Raw genomic sequence first — 24,298 nt, 5'->3', positions numbered from 1 at the left:
CGATCGATCTGTTGTTGTTTGGGTTCAGGTTTCCATGGTGAGGGGTTTCCCTCCGTTTTGTTCTCGTTTGCTGTCTTTCCGTCCTCCGTGTCTGAGTGAGAGTCTGAGTGAGAGTCTCTGAGGGTGTGAGTTCTTCTCTTCTCTACTGTGCGTTACCTTAAAAAGACTAAACCACGCCTCTAAGTCCTGTTGTCATATGATAGGAGCCAGAAGTATAGTCTTTCTCTGATTGGCTATTCTAGACGTCGGCCATTTTGGTTTCAGACTATACCTAAATAAGGATTGTTCCTGGAGTTGGGGGTGGTTTTCTATTGTTGAAGATAGCAACCTATCATTTTATAGTCTAAAGCTTTACTATTTAGGCTTTACTGGAAATATCTTAACAACTAGTGATTATTTCCTAATCACTTAACACTTTTATATCAGTCTTTAGCAGATCTTTTTACCATTTAAAATACATTAGTTAGCTTATTTTTAGTTCAAAGCTTCACAAACTATTATCTGATACCATGTTTATTGTTTAAATCAACTTTTTAAACGGTTAATAACGTCCTACTAAATCTTGAACACCGGTACAATATTGTATGAATATTGAGGCTATTTTCCTGTTCTGTTACTAATGTCTTTAGAGTTTACACCAGATTTCTAATTTACTTACATAGTTTGCTACTTTTGGGAGGCTATAGGAGTAATCTAAGACACAGTTTGTGTCCCCCCTCCATTTTCCTCCGATTTTCTCCCATCCCAATGTTAGTCGTTATGCCAATTCCCAATCCCCTTCCTGGTCGCTGCGCACTTACCCCCCACAGTCGGTCTGGGAGAGTGGAGGCTATCAATATCACGTGCTTCCTCCGACACACGTCCAGCCAATCAACCGCATCTTTTCACCTGGCAGCGCGGATTCTCATTGAGAGGGCGTAGCGTGTGGAAGGATCACACTATCCCACTCAAGTCCTATCCGCGCTTAGCAGGCGCCCCGCCCCCGACCGAACTGTAGGAGTCGCTGTTTACAACGACCCGGACCCACCCCGCCAGCTTCTCCCACCCTCTAATACTGCCAATTGTATTAGTGTGAACGGACAGCCAAGCTGGTGACAACCCCGGAGCTGTGAGCTGGATTCTAACAGGCGAATCTAGCCGCTCCGGGGTTTGGTGACGAACGCAATCTCCGTTACGCCACCTGACCGCCCTGAAGCTGCTATCTTTTGATCAACAGAGCCTATTGTCTTAAGGCTTGACTTTTGTGTGGCAGCTGGGCCGCAGTTCCTGTCGTAAATAGAGTTCTTGACTATATGTAAATTGACACACACACACTCTATGGCAACTGAAGTCCCACTACTGTTCCAGCTGTGTGACCAACACCCTAAATGTAAATTTAGCTCGGGGTGATCCACAGCCACAGTCTGTATTCCCACACACACTATGCTGTTCCTGATTACCTATGCATTCCTTAATATAATTGAGGTGATCATTGATTGTTTTAAAACGAGAAATATAATGCATTCATATTTCTCACAGTTGTATTTCCTTAAGGACATTTTCTCAACATGTATTATGAGCTTAAATATAGCAGAATATACCACATCAGCATACAAATGAATGGAAGAGTCCCCAACAAAGCTGGCTAAGTCATTTATATATATATAGAAAATAGTGTTGGACCTAATATGGAGCCCTGAGGCACACCCTTGTGACAGGGAGGGGCTGTTACAGTAGTTGATCTGAATTAACACTGCTGGCTGAGGTTAACTCCACTACTATACTTGGAAATATGAAATGCATTGCCAATGACCAACCCTTCAAAAACAGATTGACAGAAACAGAAAAATTCTATGACATGAAATGGCATTTTATTTGTGGCAACCATCCTGATAAGTGGTGGCCATGTTGGAATATTAAGTAGCTAGCATCCTTTTTTAACAAAGTAGACACAAGAAAATGTTCATTCAGAATGTGTTGCTTGTAGGACAATTCTGCCAAATACTGCAGTTATCTGCTTAGCTATTAGGAACAAGGCCTATATGATATCATTTCAATGTCATATGCTGGTTATTAGCTTATTTCTTTACCGAATAAATAATAGTTCATGAAGTCAAATAAAATAATATCATTTAGGCATAAAGGTTGAATGAAAAATCATATAGTATGCATACTATATGAAGTTGGTTTTAATGAACATTCTGCTAAAATATCTATGATCTATGACCTTTTCTTCTAGTCATGCAGCTGGTGATTCGGCCATATTGTACCTTGGACAAAGACTTGGTCCTGACCCTGTTCAGCGATGGCATTCTGGAGCACATCGGCCCGTGTTTCTACAACGCCATGAGCAGCCCTCTCTATCTGGGCATCACCTTGGGGCTCGGTGCTGCTGGCTACTTCCTGGGCTCTGTCTTAGGGGCCTTGTTGTTAATAGGAGGCTGGGTGGGCCTGGTCTATTATGCCTGCCATGGGGTCTACTCTAACTTCGACATTCCAGGGAACTATCTGACCCAGCCAGACGACTGCTTCTGGGTGGCTGAGGCTGAGGTTAGTGGGCGGTCGCAGATTGTGGGTATGGTGGCCATGGTGACCAAGCAGAACGGAGGGGAGAGATACGGGGAGCTGTTCAGAATGAGCATCTCGTCGTCATGCAGACGGTTGGGTCTGGGTTCCAGAATGGCCCAAATGGTGGTTGACTACTGTAAGGAGCACGGTCTCACCAGATTGGTCCTGGAAACCAGCTCCACGTATGCTGCTAGAGTGGCCCTGTATCAGAAGATGGGATTCATCCACAGCCTGACACACACCAAATTGATGGCTCCTGATTGGATGACAAAGCTGTCCAGGGTCAAAATTCTCCTAATGGAGAAACACATACAGGCGCAATCAATGGCTCACTGCCTCTAGCTAATGCTTGACTAACATGTCCTATATCAAACAAAAAAAAGTAATTAAAATGTAAAAGATTGGTGTAAAAAATGTACTTTTTCACTTTAATGAACACAATGAAGAGAGCAACCTGCAGTCCTGACATAAGTGGGTGTACAAAGAGGGGTGTATAAAGAGATTTCTTGAGTGTAGTCATGGCAATATTGCATCAGTACTCTCATCTCTATCTTGAGTTAGCTCTCCACTCTTGTAATGTAGTGTAATAAAAGACTGTATGACTCTGTTCTCAGAGAGGTTGGGTAAATGTATTGGGAATCTCGAGCAAGTCTTGCATCTTGACACTGAGCTTATTCAAATAATAGAGACAACAACAACTTGATAGATTTCATGTAGTTGCTAAACAGATGACGTCAGGACTTATTGCATGTAGCCTAATACAATATGTTACAGTAAATGTGGGGAAACAGTGATTACACACATTTCCTGTGAAGTCTTTACATTCACAGACTCCGTGGTGGATGTGTCATGTTTACATGAACACGTTTAATGTACATATTCCCCAACCAGGGTAGAAAGCCCACATTTCCCGGGATGGTAAACAAGCGGTCATACTCCGCCACTGCAATAACCATTTTCTACCACATTTCCCGGGATGGTAAATGTGGTAGAAAATGGTTATTGCAGTGGCGGAGTATGACCACTTGTCATGGTGTGGTGTTTTTTTCATTAGATCAAGACCACCAAGCCACCAAGTCTTTGAAGTCTGGTCTAGGAAATATTTATCTACATTTATCTGAACACACCAGTTAGATTAGATTAGATTAGATTCAAATGTATTGTCATTATACAGCACAAGTATACAGTACAACAAAAATAAGGTTGGCATCCAACCAGAGTGCAAATATAGCAGTAAAGTGCAACAGCAACATACAATGTACAGAGTAGCACCGAGAACAGTGGGTGGATAATAGAAGGATCAAGTGCATCGCTTCTTGGTAGACTCAATAGTAGGGAGTGGTGAACCGGTGATGCGCTGGGCGGTTTTCACCACCCTCTGCAGTGCTTTTCAGTCAGAGGCAGTGCAATTGCTGTACCAGACTGTGATGCAGTTGGTGAGTATGCTTTCAATGGCACACTGCTAAAAGTTCACCAGAATCTAAGGGGACAGGTGGGCTTTCCTCAGTCTCCTCAGTTAGAAGAGGTGCTGGTGAGCCTTCTTAACCAGTGCTGAGAGGTCCAAGAGAGGTCCTTGGAGATGTGGACTCCCAGGAATGTGAAGCTTGAGACACGCTCAACTGCCATCCCATTGATGTGGACGGGGGCATGATGCACGCTGGCTCTGGTCTGAAGTCCATGATGAGCTCCTTGGTTTTCTTGGTGTTGAAGGCCAGGTTGTTGTCGGCGCACCACGCTGCCAGGTGCTGGACCTCCTCCCTATAGGCCGACTCATTGTTATTTTTGACGCTGTGTCGTCTGCAAACTTAATAATTGATTGATTGATTGATTGAAAAGTTTATTAACAGATTGCAGAATGGGTACAGTACAGTACAGCTCAATACATACAATTGTTAAGGGGATGCAGACCAGAGAAACTGTACACTGTACATTGGAATACTGACAAAGCCATACTTGGTCATTTACTGTGCAACTGGGTTAGGACATTTGTAGGGGCCAGTTTCGAATTGCAGTCTCCCGTAGGTGTTTTTTGAGTGTTTTTGAAAGTGGGTAGTGATTCACATTCCTTTACAGCTTTGGGTAGGGCGTTCCACATTGATGTGGCATAATTGCGAAACGTGTTTAGTCCCTTGTTTGAGCCGAATCTGGGTTTAACATGATTTGTGGAGCTCCCTCTGGTGTTGTGATACCTTTGGGAAGTATTTTGACATGTACATAGGTACCTTGGTCGCGTAGTGTATCTTGTAGACCAGGCCCATTGCAAGTTGCTGTACTCTGTCGTCTACTCTAAGCCATCCTAGGTTGTCAAAGTGGGCAGGGGTGAGGTGGGTTCTAGGAGTCAGGTCAAGCAGTAGTCTGACTAGCTTGTTTTGAGATGTTTGTAATTTGTTTTTTAGTGCCTTTGAGGTGCTTTGGTACCATGAGGTGCAAGCATAGTCGTATGGTGTTGGTACCATGATTACTAATGACATTTCAGCTTTAGATAAGAGGAAACATTGGCTGTATTAAAGGAGCTCCCGTCTTATACGGAGCTACTGAGCAATTTTGATCCCGTAGTTAGACTGACTGACGCGCCGGTGTTATACTGCTGGTCTCATACCAAAACAGTCCTTTGTCCCAATGATACGTGCAGGCAGCTTTACTGGGAAAATTATATTTATTTTCCCTCACCGTCAAACAGGATGTCTTCATAAACTGATAAATAATAATGAACACAATAACTAATTAGATACAAACATTTCGACCTGAGACCTGCGTCGTGCGTGCGGTCAAAAACCATTGCCCTTTTCCGGGTCAAAACTCCTCCTCCTACAGGTTTACCTGACGCTTAAATAAAAGAAGCGCCACCTTCTGGTCACATAAATCCACTGCACATTAATCCATTTTGGCCGTTACAGGCTGCTTTCTTTATAGATCTGTCAAAAGCCTTTGATATAGTTGATCATCACCTGCTTTTAAAAAGGTTATCTAGTATTTATAGTGCTGTATGTGATTGGTTTCAGGATTATATATCTTTTAGACGTCAGTGTGTGAAATCGGATCCTGCTCAATCTGAATTCTTTGAATGACTGTCATGCTCATTCGTATGCGGATGATACTATTGTGTACTGTATCGCTGACACTGTTCAGTTGGCCATTGAGAACTTGCAGCTTTCTTTTAATGTTCTTCAGGAAGCTTTTTTTTATCAATTTAAATTAGTCCTCAATGCTAGTAAAACGGAATTCATGCTGTTCTCCAGAGCCAGAAATGTTGATTATGATGAAGTATAATATATCTACTGTAAGTTGTTCTAACATTGAGAGAGTCACTGAGTACAAATATCTTGGCTTGTGGCTCGATGATGAATGTTCATTTAAGTTCCATGTGGATATTCTTGCTTCCAAGCTGCAATAGAAAATTGGCCTCCTGTACAGAAATAGATCCAGCTTTCCTGTGATTAGTAGAAAGAAGTTTGTTGAAGCTGTAACTATCATTGGTATTTGTTTATTTTTAAAGCCCTAATTGGTAAATATCCCCCCTACTGTACATCACAACACTGTTGTAATGGAATCTTGGAACCTATTCTACATGTTCAAATACAAAAATAAAAATCCTTTTTTTTTTTTTTTTTGTAACTTAAATTTGTATTAACAGTTATAGACAAACAGCACTTACAAAAAAAAATGGAACTAACAACACAATAAAAACAAAAAAAACAGTGCACATAAATGGTTACATGGGTATCATGGTTAGTTGTCTGGTTCCCCTACAGTTGTTTTCCAGGTACTTAATACAAAGGCTGATTGTGTACCTCCTTTAAACAGGTATAAAAATGTAATTCCTACTCAAAGATGTTAAATACTGACTATGCTTCCAACACCTCCAACTGACTCTGAAGCTGAAGGTTCTTCCTTATTTTGCTACATTTAAAAGTATGATCTCTGACCACTCTGCATCAACTTGTAACTGTCTTTACAGATGTTTATAGTTTATTCTTATTTGTTGTGCCTATATGTATGAATTTGTGTCTTATTTTGTAAGCTTGTTGTTGTTGTTGTTGTAAATGAGGGTAACCTCAGTGTCTTATGAGTTGAAATAAAGGTTTGAAATTTAATTAAATTTGTCTCATTAGCAGGAAAGAGAAAATAATTTCAGAAATTACCACTTAAGGGCTGAAGACTTGACTGATTCGTCATTGATTGTATAAAAAGGGATACAATAAAAAAAAATTATATATATATTAGTGCTGTCAATAGATTTTTTTTTTTACTAATTAATCTCACAATTTTCTGTAATTAATCTAGATTTGCATTTTTCTACTTAAGACCGAAGCTTGTAACAGATATTTACTTGAGTAAAATCATGGAATTAATGTAAAATCAACACAAAGAAAGTATATTTAGATTCAAAGACTATTTTAATAGCTTTCTTTTAATACAGTTTCTCTCCTGTGAAATACAAATGTTCAACAAAACCATCAACATTGACTCAGCTAGACCTCTTTCTTATATCCGCGGCGCTAAGATTGAAGATTTTTCACTCCATAGATTAATCTAGATTAATTTATTTTAATGCTTTAAATCATTTAAATTTATCTCCAAAGTTAAAGCATTAATTTTGACAGCCCTAATATATATACTAACCTTTTACTATTATACAGGAATCTTCCTTGCCTATATTACTACCTACTATGCTAATATATGTTATGTCTATACTACTATGCACCAAGTGTTATGTACCATGAGCCTGATCACTCCTGTATCACTGCATACAGGTGAGAGCTGCTAATTAGCTAATTGCTGCTGATTGGTTACCTGCTGGTAGGTTAAAACCAGCCCTTCAGTCACACATGCAGCTCTGTCTGTGGCTAGAAGGAGAGTTGTCACGATCTTCTATCCTTTGTTCTTTAGTTTGTATCGATATTTCATTGTTAGAGCAGTCTTTTTGGGTTAAACATGGGTTTTGGTGTCGGTTTTGCACATAGGTTGCATGCCTTTGAGCCAGGGTCGTAACAGTTGGGCGCTCGTCCGGGATATTTACCCCTAGAATTTTATTTTTTTGTTTTGTTTTTGTTTTGCATGGTGTGTCGTGGTGCTATAGTGTGGGTGTTCGTTACATGTTGTGTAACGTGGGGGCTTGAGCCGTTTCATCAAACAGGTGAGTATGCCCTTATTTTGTTTATAATTTGATGTGACTACTTAATGCTGTTAAAATATATAGTTTAGTGCACACCACATGTAGGTAGGGACATTATTTTCTGGTTGTTTGTTAGCTTCCTGTGCACCACATACTCCTGGGGCAGTCAGAGAAGTGATTAGTACCATCTACTTGTCTTGTACCATACCATGTACTTGACGGGTGGATGGTCAAATATGATCTTTGGCTGGTAGCAGGTGTGGTTGAAGAGGGTTAGGTCTACAGGGCATTAGCTTAAGGGTAGGTAGAATAGGGGGCCAGAAAACACAGGTAGTGTGGTAGGGCCTGATTTAGTGTTTCTTAGGCTAGACATGTGGTGGGCCATGTTGACTGCAGTTTAGATGTAGATGTTCTGTGCTTAAGCAGAAAAATGTAAAAACTGTGGCTCTGGTAGAAACCATGGGCAGGACACCTATGCCGACATTAGAGGGTGGGGTGCGAAGTATCAAAGGGGCAGACAGGGAGCTAGAGGGCTCCTCAACGTTTATGATGAATGGATTTGTTTCCCTGGTTGGTGCATTAGGGTCAAAGCAGGCTATTACAATATGGAGAGATACAGGAGCTTTTCAGTCTCTCATTCTGGATGGGATTTTGCCATTTTCGGAAGATTCTTCATTGCATTCCGGTGCCATTGTTCAGGGCTTTGGAGGAGGTTTTGTGAATACCCCTTTGCATGAGGTCTCGCTAAACTCTCCCTTAGTATCAGGCAATGTTGTTGTAGGAGTGTGTTCTCACATTCCCATAAAGGGTGTGTCCTTCATTCTAGGGAACGATTTGGCCGGTGGAAAAGTGCTGGCTACTCCAGTTGTAATTCCTGTCCCTGTAGTTTCTGAGGTTCCTGATGAGTTGGCACAGAAACATCCAGGAGTGTTCCCTGTGTGTGCTGTAACACGCGCAATGTCAAAGGTCAAATGTGACACCCATGATGTTGTTAACTCAGATTGTGATATGACACTTAGTGACACGTTCTTTGTTGAGTTGAAAAGTGGCCCTGATGAGGGTTTTGGTAAGGTGATACCGTCTCATGAGCAGTTGGTACTAGAGCAAAACAAGGATGTCTCCTTGTCGTCCCTCTTTGAAGAGGCGGTTTTAGAGGGTGCAATGATAGATACGTCTCAAGGATACTTTGTTAGCAATGACGTGCTCACGAGAAAGTGGACACCACCTAACCTGTCCAGTCTGGATGACTGGGGCAGTGTGTTTCAGATTGTTGTTCCAGCCATGTATCGTCCTGATATGCTGCATCTAGCACATGATCATGATCTTGCTGGTCACATGGGAGTCAGGAAGACTTATGATCGTGTGCTAAGACATTTTTGTTGGCCTGGTTTAAAGTCAGATGTGGCACAATATTGCCGCTCGTGCCATGTGTGTCAGGTTGTTGGTAAACCAAACCAGAAGATTCCTCAGGCTCCTCTGCAGCCTATCCCTGCTGTTGGGGAACCTTTTGAGCGGATCCTCATTGACTGTGTTGGTCCCCTCCCTCGAACTAAGACAGGGAACCAGTACCTTTTGACTATTATGTGTGCAGCGACCCGCTTCCCTGAAGCCATTCCTCTACGCAAGATCACAGCCCCAGCTATATCCAAGGCTCTGGTTAGGTTTTTTTCGACTTTTGGCCTACCGAAGGTTATTCAATCAGATCAAGGGTCTAACTTCATGTCCCGTCTCTTTGCTCAGGTCCTCCAACAGTTGTCTATCCAGCATTGCCCTTCCTCTGCCTACCATCCAGAGTCCCAGGGAGCGCTGGAGAGGTTCCACCAGACTATCAAAACAATGCTGCGGGCATATTGTACAGAGTTTGAAAAAGACTGGGATGATGGAATCCCTTTGCTTCTATTTGCTGCTAGGGAGGTAACCCAGGAGTCTCTTGGATTCAGCCCGGCTGAGCTGGTGTTCGGCCACACAGTGAGGGGTCCTTTGAAACTGCTGAAGGAAAAGTGGTTGGCTGACCAGACTCCTTCCTCTTCTAATTTGCTGGACTATGTGTGTAACTTCAGGCTTAAAGTGGAAATGAAGCAGTGCGATAAATACATATTCATAGCATCACATTAGTATTTAGATAAGCCACAGAAGAAATCACGTTATAAAAATAAGCAGTTTCTAAGAAAAAACGATTTGTTGTGTGCATTTCTGAAGCATTTAGCATTATGGGCGCGGCCATTTTGTTGCTGACGTCATGCCACTGGTTGGGTGTATACACGGCTGGTTAGCTGCCTATAGTGAATGGGTCAGTCAGTAAATAAAATGTTGCCTACAAAACAACGGGACCGCGGTGGTTCTGTTTGTATTGCTCCTGGCTGTTCAAACTAATTTTACCATGTGAGAGAGAGGAAAGTTGGTTAATTTCCACAAACTACCAGTGAAAAAAACAGTGTTGTTGGCACGTTGGCTCAGGCTGGCTGCACTCAGGCGGCGCGACCAGCCTGTTGGACAGGGAAGGAGGATCTGCAGCGAACACTTCATTGCCTCGGATTATGTTGTTGGGGGTGGAAGTTTTGTCCAGAAGACCACTAATCAGCTGAAGCGGTTCCCTCGGTCTTCGACAGACAGACCGGCGTTAGCTCTCGGGAGCGATCGCTAGCTAGTTGGCACCAGCCGGGGACCGGAGTTAGCTCTCGGGAGCGATCGCTAGCTAGTTGGCACCAGCCGGGGACCGGAGTTAGCTCTCGGGAGCGTCGCGGAGCATTCAGCCTGCTGGCTACCTAGATCCACTTCAACCAGCGTCGCGGAGCATTCAGCCTGCTGGCTACACAGCTTGTCGGTGTGCTGGAACCTCGGCAAGCTAACGGTAGCTGGCTACATAGCTTGTCGGTGTGCTGGAACCTCGGCAAGCTAACGGTAGCTGGCTACACAGCTTGTCGGTGTGCTGGAGCCTCTGCAAGCTAACGGTAGCTGGCTACACAGCTTGTCGGTGTGCTGGAGCCTCTGCAAGCTAACGGTAGCTGGCTACACAGCTTGTCGGTGTGCTAATAGCCTCGGCAAGCTAACGGTAGCTGGCTCCAGGCTATTAGCACATCAACAAGCTGCTGGAGCTCCCGACGCTCGGCTGGTTGAAGTGGATCTAGGTAGCCAGCAGGCTGAATGCTCCGCGACGCTCCCGAGAGCTAACTCCGGTCCCTGGCTGGTGCCAACTAGCTAGCGATCGCTCCCGAGAGCTAACTCCGGTCCCCGGCTGGTGCCAACTAGCTAGCGATCGCTCCCGAGAGCTAACGCCGGTCTGTCTGTCGAAGACCGAGGGAACCGCTTCAGCTGATTAGTGGTCTTCTGGACAAACCTTCCACCCCCAACAACATAATCCGAGGCAATGAAGTGTTCGCTGCAGATCCTCCTTCCCTGTCCAACAGGCTGGTCGCGCCGCCTGAGTGCAGCCAGCCTGAGCCAACGTGCCAACAACACTGTTTTTTTCACTGGTAGTTTGTGGAAATTAACCAACTTTCCTTTCTCTCACATGGTAAAATTAGTTTGAACAGCCAGGAGCAATACAAACAGAACCACCGCGGCCCCGTTGTTTTGTAGGCAACATTTTATTTACTGACTGACCCATTCACTATAGGCAGCTAACCAGCCGTGTATACACCCAACCAGTGGCATGACGTCAGCAACAAAATGGCGGCGCCCATGTTGAAAACAGGGATATTATATTTGATTTTTCAGACAAATAAGATAGATTTCACATTTGATTATAGAACCCTGTCTTACACAAGGTACACAACAAACAAACTAGGATCACATTGCTCACTGCTTCATTTCCACTTTAAGCTTAGTAGAGCATGTGAACTAGCGAAAGAGAACCTAAAGGTAGCCCAAGGAAAAATGAAGGTGTGGTATGATAAGCGGGCCCGTCATAGGGTGTTCTCACCGGGAGACAAGGTGTTGGTTCTCTCGCCTATTCTTGGTTCTGCATTACAGGCTAAATACAGTGGGCCATACTCAATTGAGCGCAAAGTTGGTGAGGTCGACTACTTGATTAAGACTCCCGACCGCAGGCGCAAGAGTAGATTATGTCACGTCAATATGTTGAAGGTGTACAATGATAGGGCTCAGATGGACCAGTCAGAGGTCAAGCCTGTGGCTGTTCTAACGATTTCTGCATCTCCTATTGTAGCCGACTGTTCTGTGTCGAAGGAGATTTCTCAGGGCAGGTTGCCAAACACTCAGATACTAGGTGACTTGGACTCCCACCTGTCGTACTTGCCACTTCCTGAGCGTACGGATGTGGTGCGCCTACTTAGACAGCATATACGTTTGTTTTCTGATGTCCCTAGTCGTACTAATGTGCTCGACCATGACATTGATGTTGGTAGTGCAGGGCCAATTAAGCAACATGCCTACAGGGTGAATCCGGAAAAACGACGGATCTTGAGTAAGGAAGTAGACTATATGGTGAGACATGGCATTGCGGAGCCTAGTTCTAGTGCATGGAGCTCCCCCTGCCTGCTTGTTGATAAGCCAGACTGCACTCGGTACATCGGTTCTGTACTGACTCCCGTAAAGTTAATGCAGTAACCAAGCCGGACTCGTACCCTCTTCCTCGGATGGATGACTGTATCGATCGGGTGGGTTCAACAGCCTTTGTAAGTAAATTGGATTTGCTAAAGGGATACTGGCAGGTTCCGCTTACTCCGCAAGCACGTGAGATATCCGCTTTTGTCACACCAGAGAGTTTCTGCCAGTATACGGTGATGGCCTTTGGCATGCGAAATGCCCCAGCGACGTTTCAGTGGCTAGTGAACAAGGTCCTGGCAGGGGTAGCGTTCTGTGAAGCATACCTGGATGACCTGGTTATCCACAGTTCCTCTTGGTCACAACATGTGGAGCATCTGGCGGAAGTGTTCAAGCGGTTGGGTGAAGCTAACTTGACAGTTAACCTTGCAAAATGTGAGTTTGGACAAGCCACGGTTACCTACCTGGGTAAGGTGGTTGGACGTGGGCATGTGTGCCCCATTGCAGCTAAGGTGGAGGCTATAGTGGGCTTCCCGGCTCCCATCACCAGGCGGGAGTTGAAGCGCTTCCTAGGTATGGCAGGGTACTATAGGAGTTTCTGTAGGAACTTTGCTTCTGTTGCTGCCCCTCTGACTAATCTGCTCAGTCCTAAGGTACCTTTTGTGTGGACTGAGACCTGTCAACAGTCTTTTGAGAGTATCAAGGGCATTCTGATTAGTGCTCCAGTTCTGTCAGCTCCTGATTTTCAAGTTAGCAGTAGATGCTAGTGACCTCGGTGCTGGAGCCGTCCTCCTGCAAGAGGATGCATTGGAGGTAGAGCATCCCGTGTGCTACTTTTCTAAAAAGTTTGACAAGCATCAACTGCACTACTCTACTATAGAGAAGGAGGCGCTCGCTTTGGTTCTTACCCTGAACCATTTTGATGTCTACGTTGGATCGTCCAGTTTGCCCCTTGTTGTGTATACAGACCATAACCCTTTGGTTTTTCTTCGCAGCATGGTGAGATTCGTGGGAGGGACAACGTGCTGGCAGACGCCCTCTCACGGTCATAGTACCGGTGCTTGTGGTGCCCGTTATCGCTGTTGTGGTAGTGGCCCTGACAACTAAATGGGTCACGTTTTTTTTTTTTTTTTTTGTTTATGGGTTTGATATGTAGTGGTTGCCTCTTGGGCAACCAGTTTGGTGGGGGAGGTGTTATGTACCATGAGCCTGATCACTCCTGTGTCCAGTGGTGCAGTCGTAATATGGGAACTGGTAACACGCCACGCCACGTGCACACCAGAACACGCACGTGCATGCGCACAGAACAGATTTTTTTTTTTTTTTTTTGAAATAGAGAAGCTGAAAAAGGTAGCAGGATGTAGCCTTCAATATATAAAGAAATTATATTGTCAACAGATATGGTTGAAAAACAAACAATGTTTTAAATGTAATAGTAGTTACAATTTCTTTAATTGAATCAACTTAAACTAGAAAAGTAAATACAAACTAAATTAACAATGTAAGTTACATTGTTAATTTAGTTTGTATTTACTTTTAGTTTAAGTTAATTCAATTAAAGAAATTGTTTTACACACAAACACAAAAGCAAACTTAAAATAATCAGACAACTTGTGTTTACTTGAAGTTTGTGTGTGCATGACTCCTAGTGCACAGCAAGGGAGGTTTGGTGATGAACCTTGTGGTGCGCTCACACGCACCCACTCGCGCGCGCAGTTATACACACACACACGCACGCACACATACACGCACACACACGCACACACACACACACAAGCGCATATACGCAAGTGCAATCTTTCTATCATACACGCTCTTCTTGCTCTGTATTTGTGTGAATGTGCGCGCGCGAGAGCAATTGGAAAGCTGGCGCGCAGCACGGCAGACGCTTGATTCAATCATAAGCAGGTATACCCCAATCACGAATTTCGAGCCACATTACCATTAGTATTCACCTCCACTGCCGTCACACAGAATGAAGGGGGAGATGCATTCAGATAGCCAACACCCAGACACCTAGTCTATCTGCGCTTTTTGTTATGTAAAACGTGGCCGCCGGCCGGGTACTTATTCACAACGAATGGATACAGCGCATTTTTGTGTGCGCGTACACGCGAGTACACATCCGTGCGCGATCGCGCGTACTTAGTTCTGCCTCAGTGATCTAATAACACGGCGTGTAACCGCGTGTGTGCACGACTGCACCCCTGCCTGTGTCACTGGGCATACAGGTGAGGGCTGCTAATTAGCTAATTGCTGCTGATTGGTTACCTGCTGGTAGGTTAAAACCAGCCGGATATGCTACGTAAAGCAGCACCCGTCTTCAAGGCCTTCAGTAGATTTTCTGATCTGCACGGTTTCAGCCAGCTAATCACCCAACCCACAAGGGTGTGTGAATCAACCCAGACTACCATTGACCTCATCCTGACCTCCGACAAGTCCATGATCTCCAATAAAGGGGTGATAGCATGCGGGTTAAGTGATCATTATATGATATTCTGTTCCCGCAAAAAGCTAAAGCAAAAGGCTGGCTGTCACAAAATGGTCACATCTAGAGACCTCAAAACGTACTCTAGCGAGGCCTTTAACCTTGAACTGAAGAGCCTGGACTGGTCAGATGAACTCAATGGTACACTGGTTGAAGAAACCTGGCTTGGCTTCAAAACCAAATTCTCAACAATACTAAACAACATGGCCCCCCTAAGAACCACCAGGGTAAAAAATCGCGCTGAGCCGTGGATGCACACTGAAATACTGACCGCTATGAAAGCCAGAGACAAAAAATTCTCTGAATTTCATAAAAGTCAGTCAAAGCTTACCAAAAGCACGAGCAGTGAACTCCAAGCCCACGTGACTGAACTCAAACTAGAAAGAAACAGACTAAGAAATGACGTAAACTCCATGATAAAAACTGCAAAAAAAATGTCATCAATGACAAAACTGAGGAAAACAAAAATAAACCACGTGAACTTTGGAAATTACTCAATAATCAACTAGGCTGCAGTAAAAAAAACTTAAAACCAGGTTCTCAAACATAAACATAAAGACGGACAACACGCTCATCACAGACAAACTGGATGTAGCCAATTACTTAAACACTTTCTTCACAAACATAGCCACAACACTGGTAAACAAACTACCCTCCCACTCAGGGCAGTATGGGGTAGAACACATAGTAGCATACTACAAGAACCTAGGCGTCCACAAAGACGATTTCAAACTGGAAATGGTAACTACAGATGAGGTACTCAATAAACTGAGCGCCCTCCAACCGAACAAGGCCACTGGCCATGACAACATCCCCTCCAAATTCCTCAGAGACTCAGCAGCCGCCATCACCCCAGTCATCACACACATAATAAACCTCTCCATAAAACAGGGACACGTCCCCAAGGACTTCAAAATAGAGAGAGTAACACCCCTGCACAAAAAGGGCAGCAAATTAGACCCAGGCAACTAGTTCAAGTTCTTTAATAGTTGTCATACAGAAGTACAGAATACTTTCATACAAAATGCTTCTTACTGTTACGCTCCAGAAACTGTGCTAGACAAGATAGTATCAAATAACATAATATAGCATGTAATTTAGAAGAAGAAAAATGAGGTCACAGTGTTCGGTATAGACATATGTACAATGTTCTGAGTTACCATATAATATACAATACTATGCAGTGTACTAATGTATCTAGTGCAAAGCAGAAATGGGATGAGGTACAATTTTAGGTACAATTTACAGTAAGGTGTACGAGTTGTAGTGCAATCCTTCATCAATAAATATAAAGTGTGGGGAGTGGGTGCTACAGTGTGTTTGTTTAAAGTGGGTGTGTGCTATAAAGTGTGTGGAGTGGGTGCTACAGTGTGTTTGTTTAAAGTGAGTGTGTGCGTGTGGATGTGTGTGCTATGTGCGTTTGGTGGTTGTTGTTGTGTAGTGTTCATTCATTGTTCGTTTAGCAGCCTGATGGCCTGGGGATAGAAGCTTCTTCTGAGTCTTTCTGTGCTCGCCTTGAGACTCCGGTATCGCTTGCCTGACCGCAGCAGTTCAAAGAGGCAGTTGTTCGGGTGACTGGAGTCTTTAATGATTCTCTTAGCCTTGCCCTTGCAACGCTTGTTGTAAATGTTCTGGAGGGTGGGGAGCCCCCCTCCAATTGTGCGTTCGGCTGAACGTGTCACTCTTTGTAGTCTGCTTCGGTCTTGTGCAGTGCTATTCCCAAACCAGGAGGTGATGTTGCCGGTCAAGATGCTCTCTATTGTACATGAGTAGAAGTTCTTAAGGATCTTCTGACTGACTTGGAACTTCCTTAGGCGCCTGAGGAAGTAGAGGCGTTGTCGTGCCTTCTTCACAACACTGTCAATGTGTGTGGTCCATGTCAAGTCCTCGGATATGTAGGCTCCGAGGTACTTAAAGCTGTTGACTCTCTCAACCGGTGCCCCGTCGATGCTGAGGGGGCTGTAGTCCTTGACCCCCGACCTCCTGAAGTCCACAATCATCTCCTTTGTTTTGCTGACGTTCAGGGAGAGGCTGTTTTCCTGGCACCATCCCGCCAGGACCTTGACCTCTTCCAGGTAGGCCCTCTCGTCGTTAGCAGAGATCAGGCCCACCACCACTGTGTCGTCAGCAAATTTGATGATTGTATTGCTACTCCGCTGAGCCACACAGTCGTGTGTGTACAGGGAGTAGAGGAGGGGACTCAGAACACAGCCCTGGGGGGCCCCTATGTTGAGGCTGATGGATGAGGAGGTGCAGTTGCCTGCTCTAACCGCCCTGTTTCTATCCTTACATCCATCTCGAAAGTCATGGAAAAAATAGTATACGAACAGGTCGAAAAGTACCTTACGGATAAAAATCGAATCTACGAATTCCAATCTGGCTTCAGAACATCCCACTCCACTGACACATGCCTTCTCTATTTGAACGACCACATCAAGCAAGAGGTGGACGCGGGCAAATACTGCGGCATGGTCATGCTAGACCTACAAAAGGCCTTCGACACTGTCAATCACACCATTCTGATTGACAAGCTAAAAGCAATTGGTTTTGATAGTTTATCAGTGAGCTGGATACAATCCTACCTGGAGGGGAGAGAACAGATGGTGGAGGTAAACGGTACCCTATCCCCCCCCTCACAGTGAACTGTGGTGTTCCACAAGGAAGCATACTAGGACCACTACTGTTCCTAATTTATGCAAATGACATGTCGTCAGCTTGTGACTGCAACTTGTTCCTGTTTGCGGACGACTCAGCCCTGCTGGTCTCTGACAAGAACAAGTTACAGGTTGAAAAAACCCTCAGCTCGGAACTAGGCAAAATCTGCATATGGCTCGCCGACAACAAACTATCATTACACATGGGCAAAACAGAGTCCATTCTCTTCGGTTCAAATAACAAACTCAGCAAAACAGACGGCTTCTCAGTTACAGTGGGTGACAATATTGTCACAAGGAAAGATGAAATTACCTACCTGGGTTACATCCTAGAGGCTAATCTTTCCTGTGACAAAATGGCATCCAATGTAATAAAAAAAGTCAATCAACGAACTCGATTCTTGTACCGGATCTCCTCCCTGGTAAACAAGAATACCCTGAAGACTCTGGCAGGAGCACTCATTCAAGGGTACTACGACTATGCTTGCACCTCATGGTACCAAAGCACCTCAAAGGCACTAAAAACCAAATTACAAACATCTCAAAACAAACTAGTCAGACTACTGCTTGACCTGACTCCTAGAACCCACCTCACCCCTGCACACTTTGCCAACCTAGGATGGCTTAGAGTAGACGACAGAGTACAGCAACTTGCAATGGGCCTGGTCTACAAGATACACTACACGACCAAGGTACCCATGTACATGTTAAAATACTTCCCAAAGGTCAGTGAATACCACGATCACAACACCAGAGGGAGCTCCACAAATCATGTAAAACCCAGATTCGGCTCAAACAAGGGACTAAACACGTTTCGCAATTATGCCAGCCCACAACAATGTGGAACGCCCTACCCAAAGCTGTAAAGGAATGTAAATCACTACCCACCTTCAAAAACACTCTCAAAGAACACCTACGGGAGACTGCAATTCAAAACTGGCCCCTACAAATGTCCTAACCCAGTTGTACAATAAAGACCAAGCATGGCTTTGTCAGTATTCCAATGTACAGCCCCACCCAACCCCACCCCACCTACCCAACCACCTCCAATGTACAGTTTCCATGTCAAATGTATGTCAGTATTCCAATGTACAGTGTCCCCCCCCCTACCCACCCCCCCCCCCCCCCCCCCCCACCACCTCCAATGTACAGCCCCACCCCACATACCCAACCTCCCCCAATGCACAGTTTCTATGTCAAATGTATATACTCTTCTTCTGGATTTTTTTAGTATCACAAACAGTACTGTATTTGAAAATCTGGTATGTCATAAATGTATAGATGTAGCAGTACTGTCTATCTGTATGTCATGTGTGTCATATGATGAATTGAAAATGGGGGACCCTGATGGAAACAAGACGAAAGTCTTTCTCAGGTCTGCATCCTCTTAACAATTGTATGTATTGAGCTGTACTGTACTGTACCCATTCTGCAATCTGTTAATAAACTTTTCAATCAATCAATCAATCAAACCTTTCAGTCACACATGCAGCTCTGTCTGTGGCTAGAAGGAGAGTTGTCACGTTCTTCTATCCTTTGTTCTTTAGTTTGTATCGGTATTTCATTGTTAGAGCAGTCTTTTTGGGTTAAACACGGGTTTTGGTGTCGGTTTTGCACATAGGTTGCATGCCTTTGAGCCAGGGTCGTAACACCAAGATTGTAGCACTGAAGTTCAACACTGCCAATACCCTTCCTGTTGACTTCTTGTACAGAACTTGTAAGTCGCGTCAGCTAAATGACTAAATGTAAAATGTAAATGTTCACCCCATATGGATGTAAACACCCTCAAATTAAACTCACAGAGCCAAAACCAGATATGGACATCTTTAGAGCGAGATACTATACTAGAGGGAAATTCCAGAGTCAGCAGCAGCATTTGTAAACAAAATTGTAAGTAAAGAATTAGAGACAATTTATAACAGTAGTAATAGTGAATTGAAAAGTAAATCCCTACTAAAATGCGAGTAAGTACAACCTAATTACATGAGGTACAAAATGCAGACAATGAGGTAAAAAATGTTTTTATAAAAAAGGCAAGATGCAAAATGAGGTATGGATGTAGTGAAAATTAATAAATAGTAAAATAGATAAATATGATGTAGTGTTAAAGTGTCTAAAGTGAGTGTTAAGGTGAGTGTTTGTTTAAAGTGAGTGTGTGCATGTGGATGTGTGTGCAATGAGTGTAGATGGATGGATTGATATTATAGAGTCATTGAGCATCCTGATGGCCTGGGGATAGAAGCTCCTTCTGAGTCTCTCTGTACTGGACATGAGACTCCGGTAGCACTTGCCTGACCGCAGCAGTGCAAAGAGGCAGTTGTTTGTTTGGGTGACATAGAGTCTTTGGCTATTCTCTTAGCCTTGGCCCTGCAACGCTTGGTGGAGAGTGGGAAGCCAATTGTGCGTATCGCTGCACTGTGTCACTGCTGCTAGTGCTAGGTCAATGAAACTCATTCACAGTTGATTATTAGTCAGTATGGCCACATAAGGATATGTTATGGAGCAAAATTCTCATACAAAAAATACCTCTGATCGATTTCTGTGTAGCATCAGCCTTCTAATACAAGCTAAATGTATCCTGCGGGCCAATGGCAACACACTGTATTGAGCTTTTAAGGTAAAACTGCGCCCCCTGGGCTAATCTGTCAAATGAGGAATGACAGTTTGTTGAAAGTTTGCTAGGCTACTCGTTGCATGCCATATAATAGGGATCGCGCAAATCGTGTATGAAATGAAATTACTGCACACAGGATTGTGTCATCCCCCACTTGTGACTGTAGGGGGCAGACAAGACCAGACAAGGCTTCTCATACTGGTGGTTTTGCAAGTTTTAGCCTCATTAATTACAAATGGTTACCGGCTACAAACCATTTCCAATCAATCAATCAATCAATCAATCAATCAATCAATCAATCAATCAATCAATCAATCAATCAATCAATCAATCTATCGGTAACACAATAATAACACTCATTTATAAGACCTGTATAAGGTATTTGTAGATAATGAACTAATCATGAACAAATCATTTATATACATTCGTAAATTACTATTAAATCATTTATAACTATATTAGTATAACATTTACAAATTAGTTTTACATTATTTATAACTCATTATCAACATTGTTTGTACTTGATTTGTTCATCATTAAATAATGTTGTTTAATGTGTAGTAACACATTTGTAGATGCTTTGAAAAATGGATATGAAAAAACTACTATACTCCATTTACTTGTTCATGTTCAACAAATGAATTGTTAAGACATTCATAAAACATCTATAAATCATTTGTAGATGCTATTGTGTGCCCTAATCTAAAGTGAAACCTATTCATCATTAACAAATGTCTAATCGTTTGTTTATTTGTGGACTTTTATGAATACACACGAAGCAATTACCAGACATGTCTTTTCATGTTTAACTAATGATTTGTTAAGACATTCATAAAACATCTATAAATCATTTGCAGATGCTATTGTGTGCTCTAATCTGAAGTGAAGCCTATTCATCATTAACAAATGTCTAATACAGTTAATTATTTGTTTACTTTTTCATCACCTGTTACAAATGTTGTAGACAGCTTTCGGATACATCCTTCTTTGTGACATCAAACAGTGACAGAATTAGGACTATATATAAATGCAATTTTATTAACATATGAAATACATGTGCATAACATATAGTGTAACATGGGGCACTAGGACCCAGGAGTATACCTGGCCAGGTATTGACAGAGTAGTAGAGGAAGTATCATGCGAGTGAGTCTTGACTTCACGTGTGTTGCCGTGAATGATTGTACTTAATGTAGAGCCTTTACCTATAAGCCTACTGCAAGGGGCAAGTGGGTTGAGTTGAGTTAGACGTGTGCTTGAAGAATTCAATGTCCAGAGTGCTCGTATTATTTCGGATATGCCAATCCATTTATTGACCATTATCAACCAAAAATATATACGAAAACTCTTTTTACAAATAACACTGAACGCTGACCTATATACAGCACATCAACACGACACGGTCAAAAACTGTTTGGCTATTCCCCTTGCACAATGATTGATTGATTGATTGATTGATTGATTGATTGATTGATTGATTGATTGATTGATTGAAAACTTTATTAACAGATTGCAGAATGGGTACAATACAGTACAGCTCAATACACAATTGTTAAGGGGATGCAGACCAGAGAAAGACTTTCGTCTTGTTTACATCAGGGTCCCCCATTTTCAATTCATCAGGACATATGACATACATGGGGTTGGGTAGGAGGGGTTGGGGGGGGGGACACTGTACAAATGTACAAGCAAAACTGTACATTGGAATATTGACAACCATGCTAGGTAATTTACTGTACATTGGAGGGGGTTGGGTTAGGACATTTACAGGGGCCAGTTTCGAATTGCAGTCTCCCGTAGGTGTTCTTTGAGAGTGGTTTTGAAAGCTCCCTCTGGTGTTGTGATCGTGGTATTCACTGACCTTTGGGAAGTATTTTGACATGTACATGGGTACCTTGGTCGTGTAGTGTATCTTTTAGACCAGGCCCATTGCAAGTTGCTGGGGCTCGTCACCCACTAATCAGTATAAATGGGTAACCACCCCCTGTGGTGGTTGCCATGGTGACTGACAATGCCACACCTCTGCACCGTGAGTTAAAATAAAACAAAATAAACAGAAAGGCATTTTGGCTCCAACACTGTTCATTGACTATAGATCAGCTTTCAATACCATAGTCCCTACCAGACTGGCTGACAAGTTGATAGATCTGGGTCTGAACCCCACCCTGAGCGCCTGGATCCTGGACTTTCTGACCAACAGGCCCCAGGCGGTCAGGGTGGGTGGACATACCTCCAACTCAATCACCCTGAGCATTGGTTCCCCCCAGGGCTGTGTACTCCTGCTGTATTCACTGTACACACATGACTGTGTGGCCAGGTTCAGCTCCAACTCCATAGTGAAGTGTGTGGATGAAACGTGGTGGTGGGTCTGATCTCTGACAACGACGAGAAGGCCTACCGGGAGGAGGTTGCTGTCCTGACACGCTGGTGCCGAGATAACAGCCTACTCCTGAACATTGGTAGACCAAGGAGCTGATCGTGGATTTTAGGAGAATACAGCAGGGGAGGGGACACACACGCCACTGTGGATAAATGGGGCTGTCGTGGACAGGGTGAGCTCATATGTGGGAGTCCACATCACAGAGGACCTGACATGAACAACACACATATAGACACTGTGGTGAAAAAGGCAAAGCATCACCTGAGACAGTTAAAGAAGTACAGAGGAGGAAGTACAGAGTATCGGGGAAGATACTCCACTCCTTCTACTCCGGGGCTGTGGAGAGCATTCTGACTGGGAACATCACTGCCTTGTTTGGAAACAGCACTGCCCAGGACAGGGCTATAGAGAGTGGTGCGCTCAGCAGAGCGTACTACGGGTATTGCACTGCCACCCCTGCAGGACTTGTACAACAGGAGGTGCAAATCCAGAGCCTGCAGAATAATGAAAGACCCTCACCACCCCCAACAACAGCCTGTTCAAGCTGCTGCGGTCATGCAAGCGCCTCCGCATACATGCTGCAAGAACAGAGAGACTCATTTAATTATGCCCAACTTGATTGAAAACTTTATTAACAGATTGCAGAATGGGTACAATACAGTAGCCTACAGCTCAATACACACAATTTTTAAGGGGATGCAGACCAGAGAAAGACTTTCGTCTTGTTTACATCAGGGTCCCCCATTTTCAATTAACCAGGACATATGACATACATGACATACAGATGGACAGTACTGATACATTTACTGTTTGTGATACAAAAAGAGTCCAGAAAAGAGAGTATACATTTGAACTTTGAACTCTGCTCGTCAAATGTCAGACCAATTGAATAAGTTGAACCATAACCCGCTACCGTAAAAAAAAAAAACACACATAAAAAGACCATAAAAATCATCTGGAACCAGGCGGGTCTTAAAGTGATCATGTGACACCCGGGGTCTATGCAGGCTGAACCCTGGGTCCCTGGAGCTACCCTTCTCAAGTCACTGTCAGGTATGTAGGCTTGCCTTTATCCATAGGACTCTCTCAACGTAATAATTTAAATTACTTGCAACCCTCACATGAATCTGGATGAGATTGATGCCAAATTGCCAATGCGTTTTGTGATCGATTTGCTCGCATGGGGGGTGGGGGGTTAACGTTCTTATGTAGACTAGAGATGGAGCTCCGCGGCGATTGCTCCACTTGTCTGTAATAGTTCCGTTCCATTATAATTCACTAACGTTAGTTGCCACCAATTAGCGACAGACTAACTTTCATTTCATGTCCCTTTGTCAAACCTTGGCGCGTTTCCATCCTAGAGTAGTTTCAAAGTGACAACAATAGCATTCTAAATGTTTAAAGCCCATGTTTATTTCCTGTTGCAATGTTTGGTAATGCAATAAATCACAGTGTTACACCCGCTAAGTTCCTAGCTTTAAGAAAGACACAAGAGTGTAGGTTAATTTAACCATAATATTTATTACATAAAAAGGAGTGGACAACATTAACTTCTAGAAGTACCTCCAGTTGAAATTTTTCATCTGGTACCGATCGCTACCAAACTGTATTTGATCATCAATATAATGCATTTGGGGCTATAAATCAAGTTCTGAAGAAAGCTGCAGAAAACGATAAAAACATACTTATACTTTAGACCATATTTTAGTATGAATATGTGAATGAAAAAGTATATCGTTGCTACACCCTGAACAATGGATATAGGACATTGAATGGGCCATAATAATGTCAATTTAGCAATAGAATTTAAAAAGTTATAGCCCTGCAAAGAAGGGGAACTTCTCCATAGACAAATAGAGCTGGCTAGGGATGGTAAATTATGAATTTAACCCATGGCGATCAAAGTGTTAATATACTACTAACTACTGGACGCTCGGAGCTAACCGGAGCTAACGCAGAACAGGATGGTAACGCAAATATAATGACTTCCTTT

At 43.4% G+C, this 24,298-nt stretch overlaps 1 protein-coding gene across 1 annotated transcript in view; it reads left to right on the top strand.

Moving 5' to 3' along the window:
* Positions 1 to 2,220: 2,220 nt before the first annotated feature.
* LOC311225344 (putative N-acetyltransferase camello) overlaps positions 2,221 to 24,298 on the top strand; it is a gene marked incomplete at both ends in the record, with an annotated part of 39,402 nt that continues 17,324 nt past the window's right edge. The window contains one exon of the mRNA XM_084310589.1: positions 2,221 to 2,829. Within this exon, the coding sequence (XP_084166715.1) occupies positions 2,221 to 2,829 (609 nt within the window). The remainder of the gene's footprint in view (positions 2,830 to 24,298) is intronic.

This window comes from Notolepis coatsorum (assembly GCF_963971535.1).
Source record: "Notolepis coatsorum genome assembly, chromosome: 1".
Lineage (NCBI taxonomy): Eukaryota > Metazoa > Chordata > Actinopteri > Aulopiformes > Paralepididae > Notolepis > Notolepis coatsorum.
This window is presented reverse-complemented; position numbering and strand designations above follow the sequence as displayed.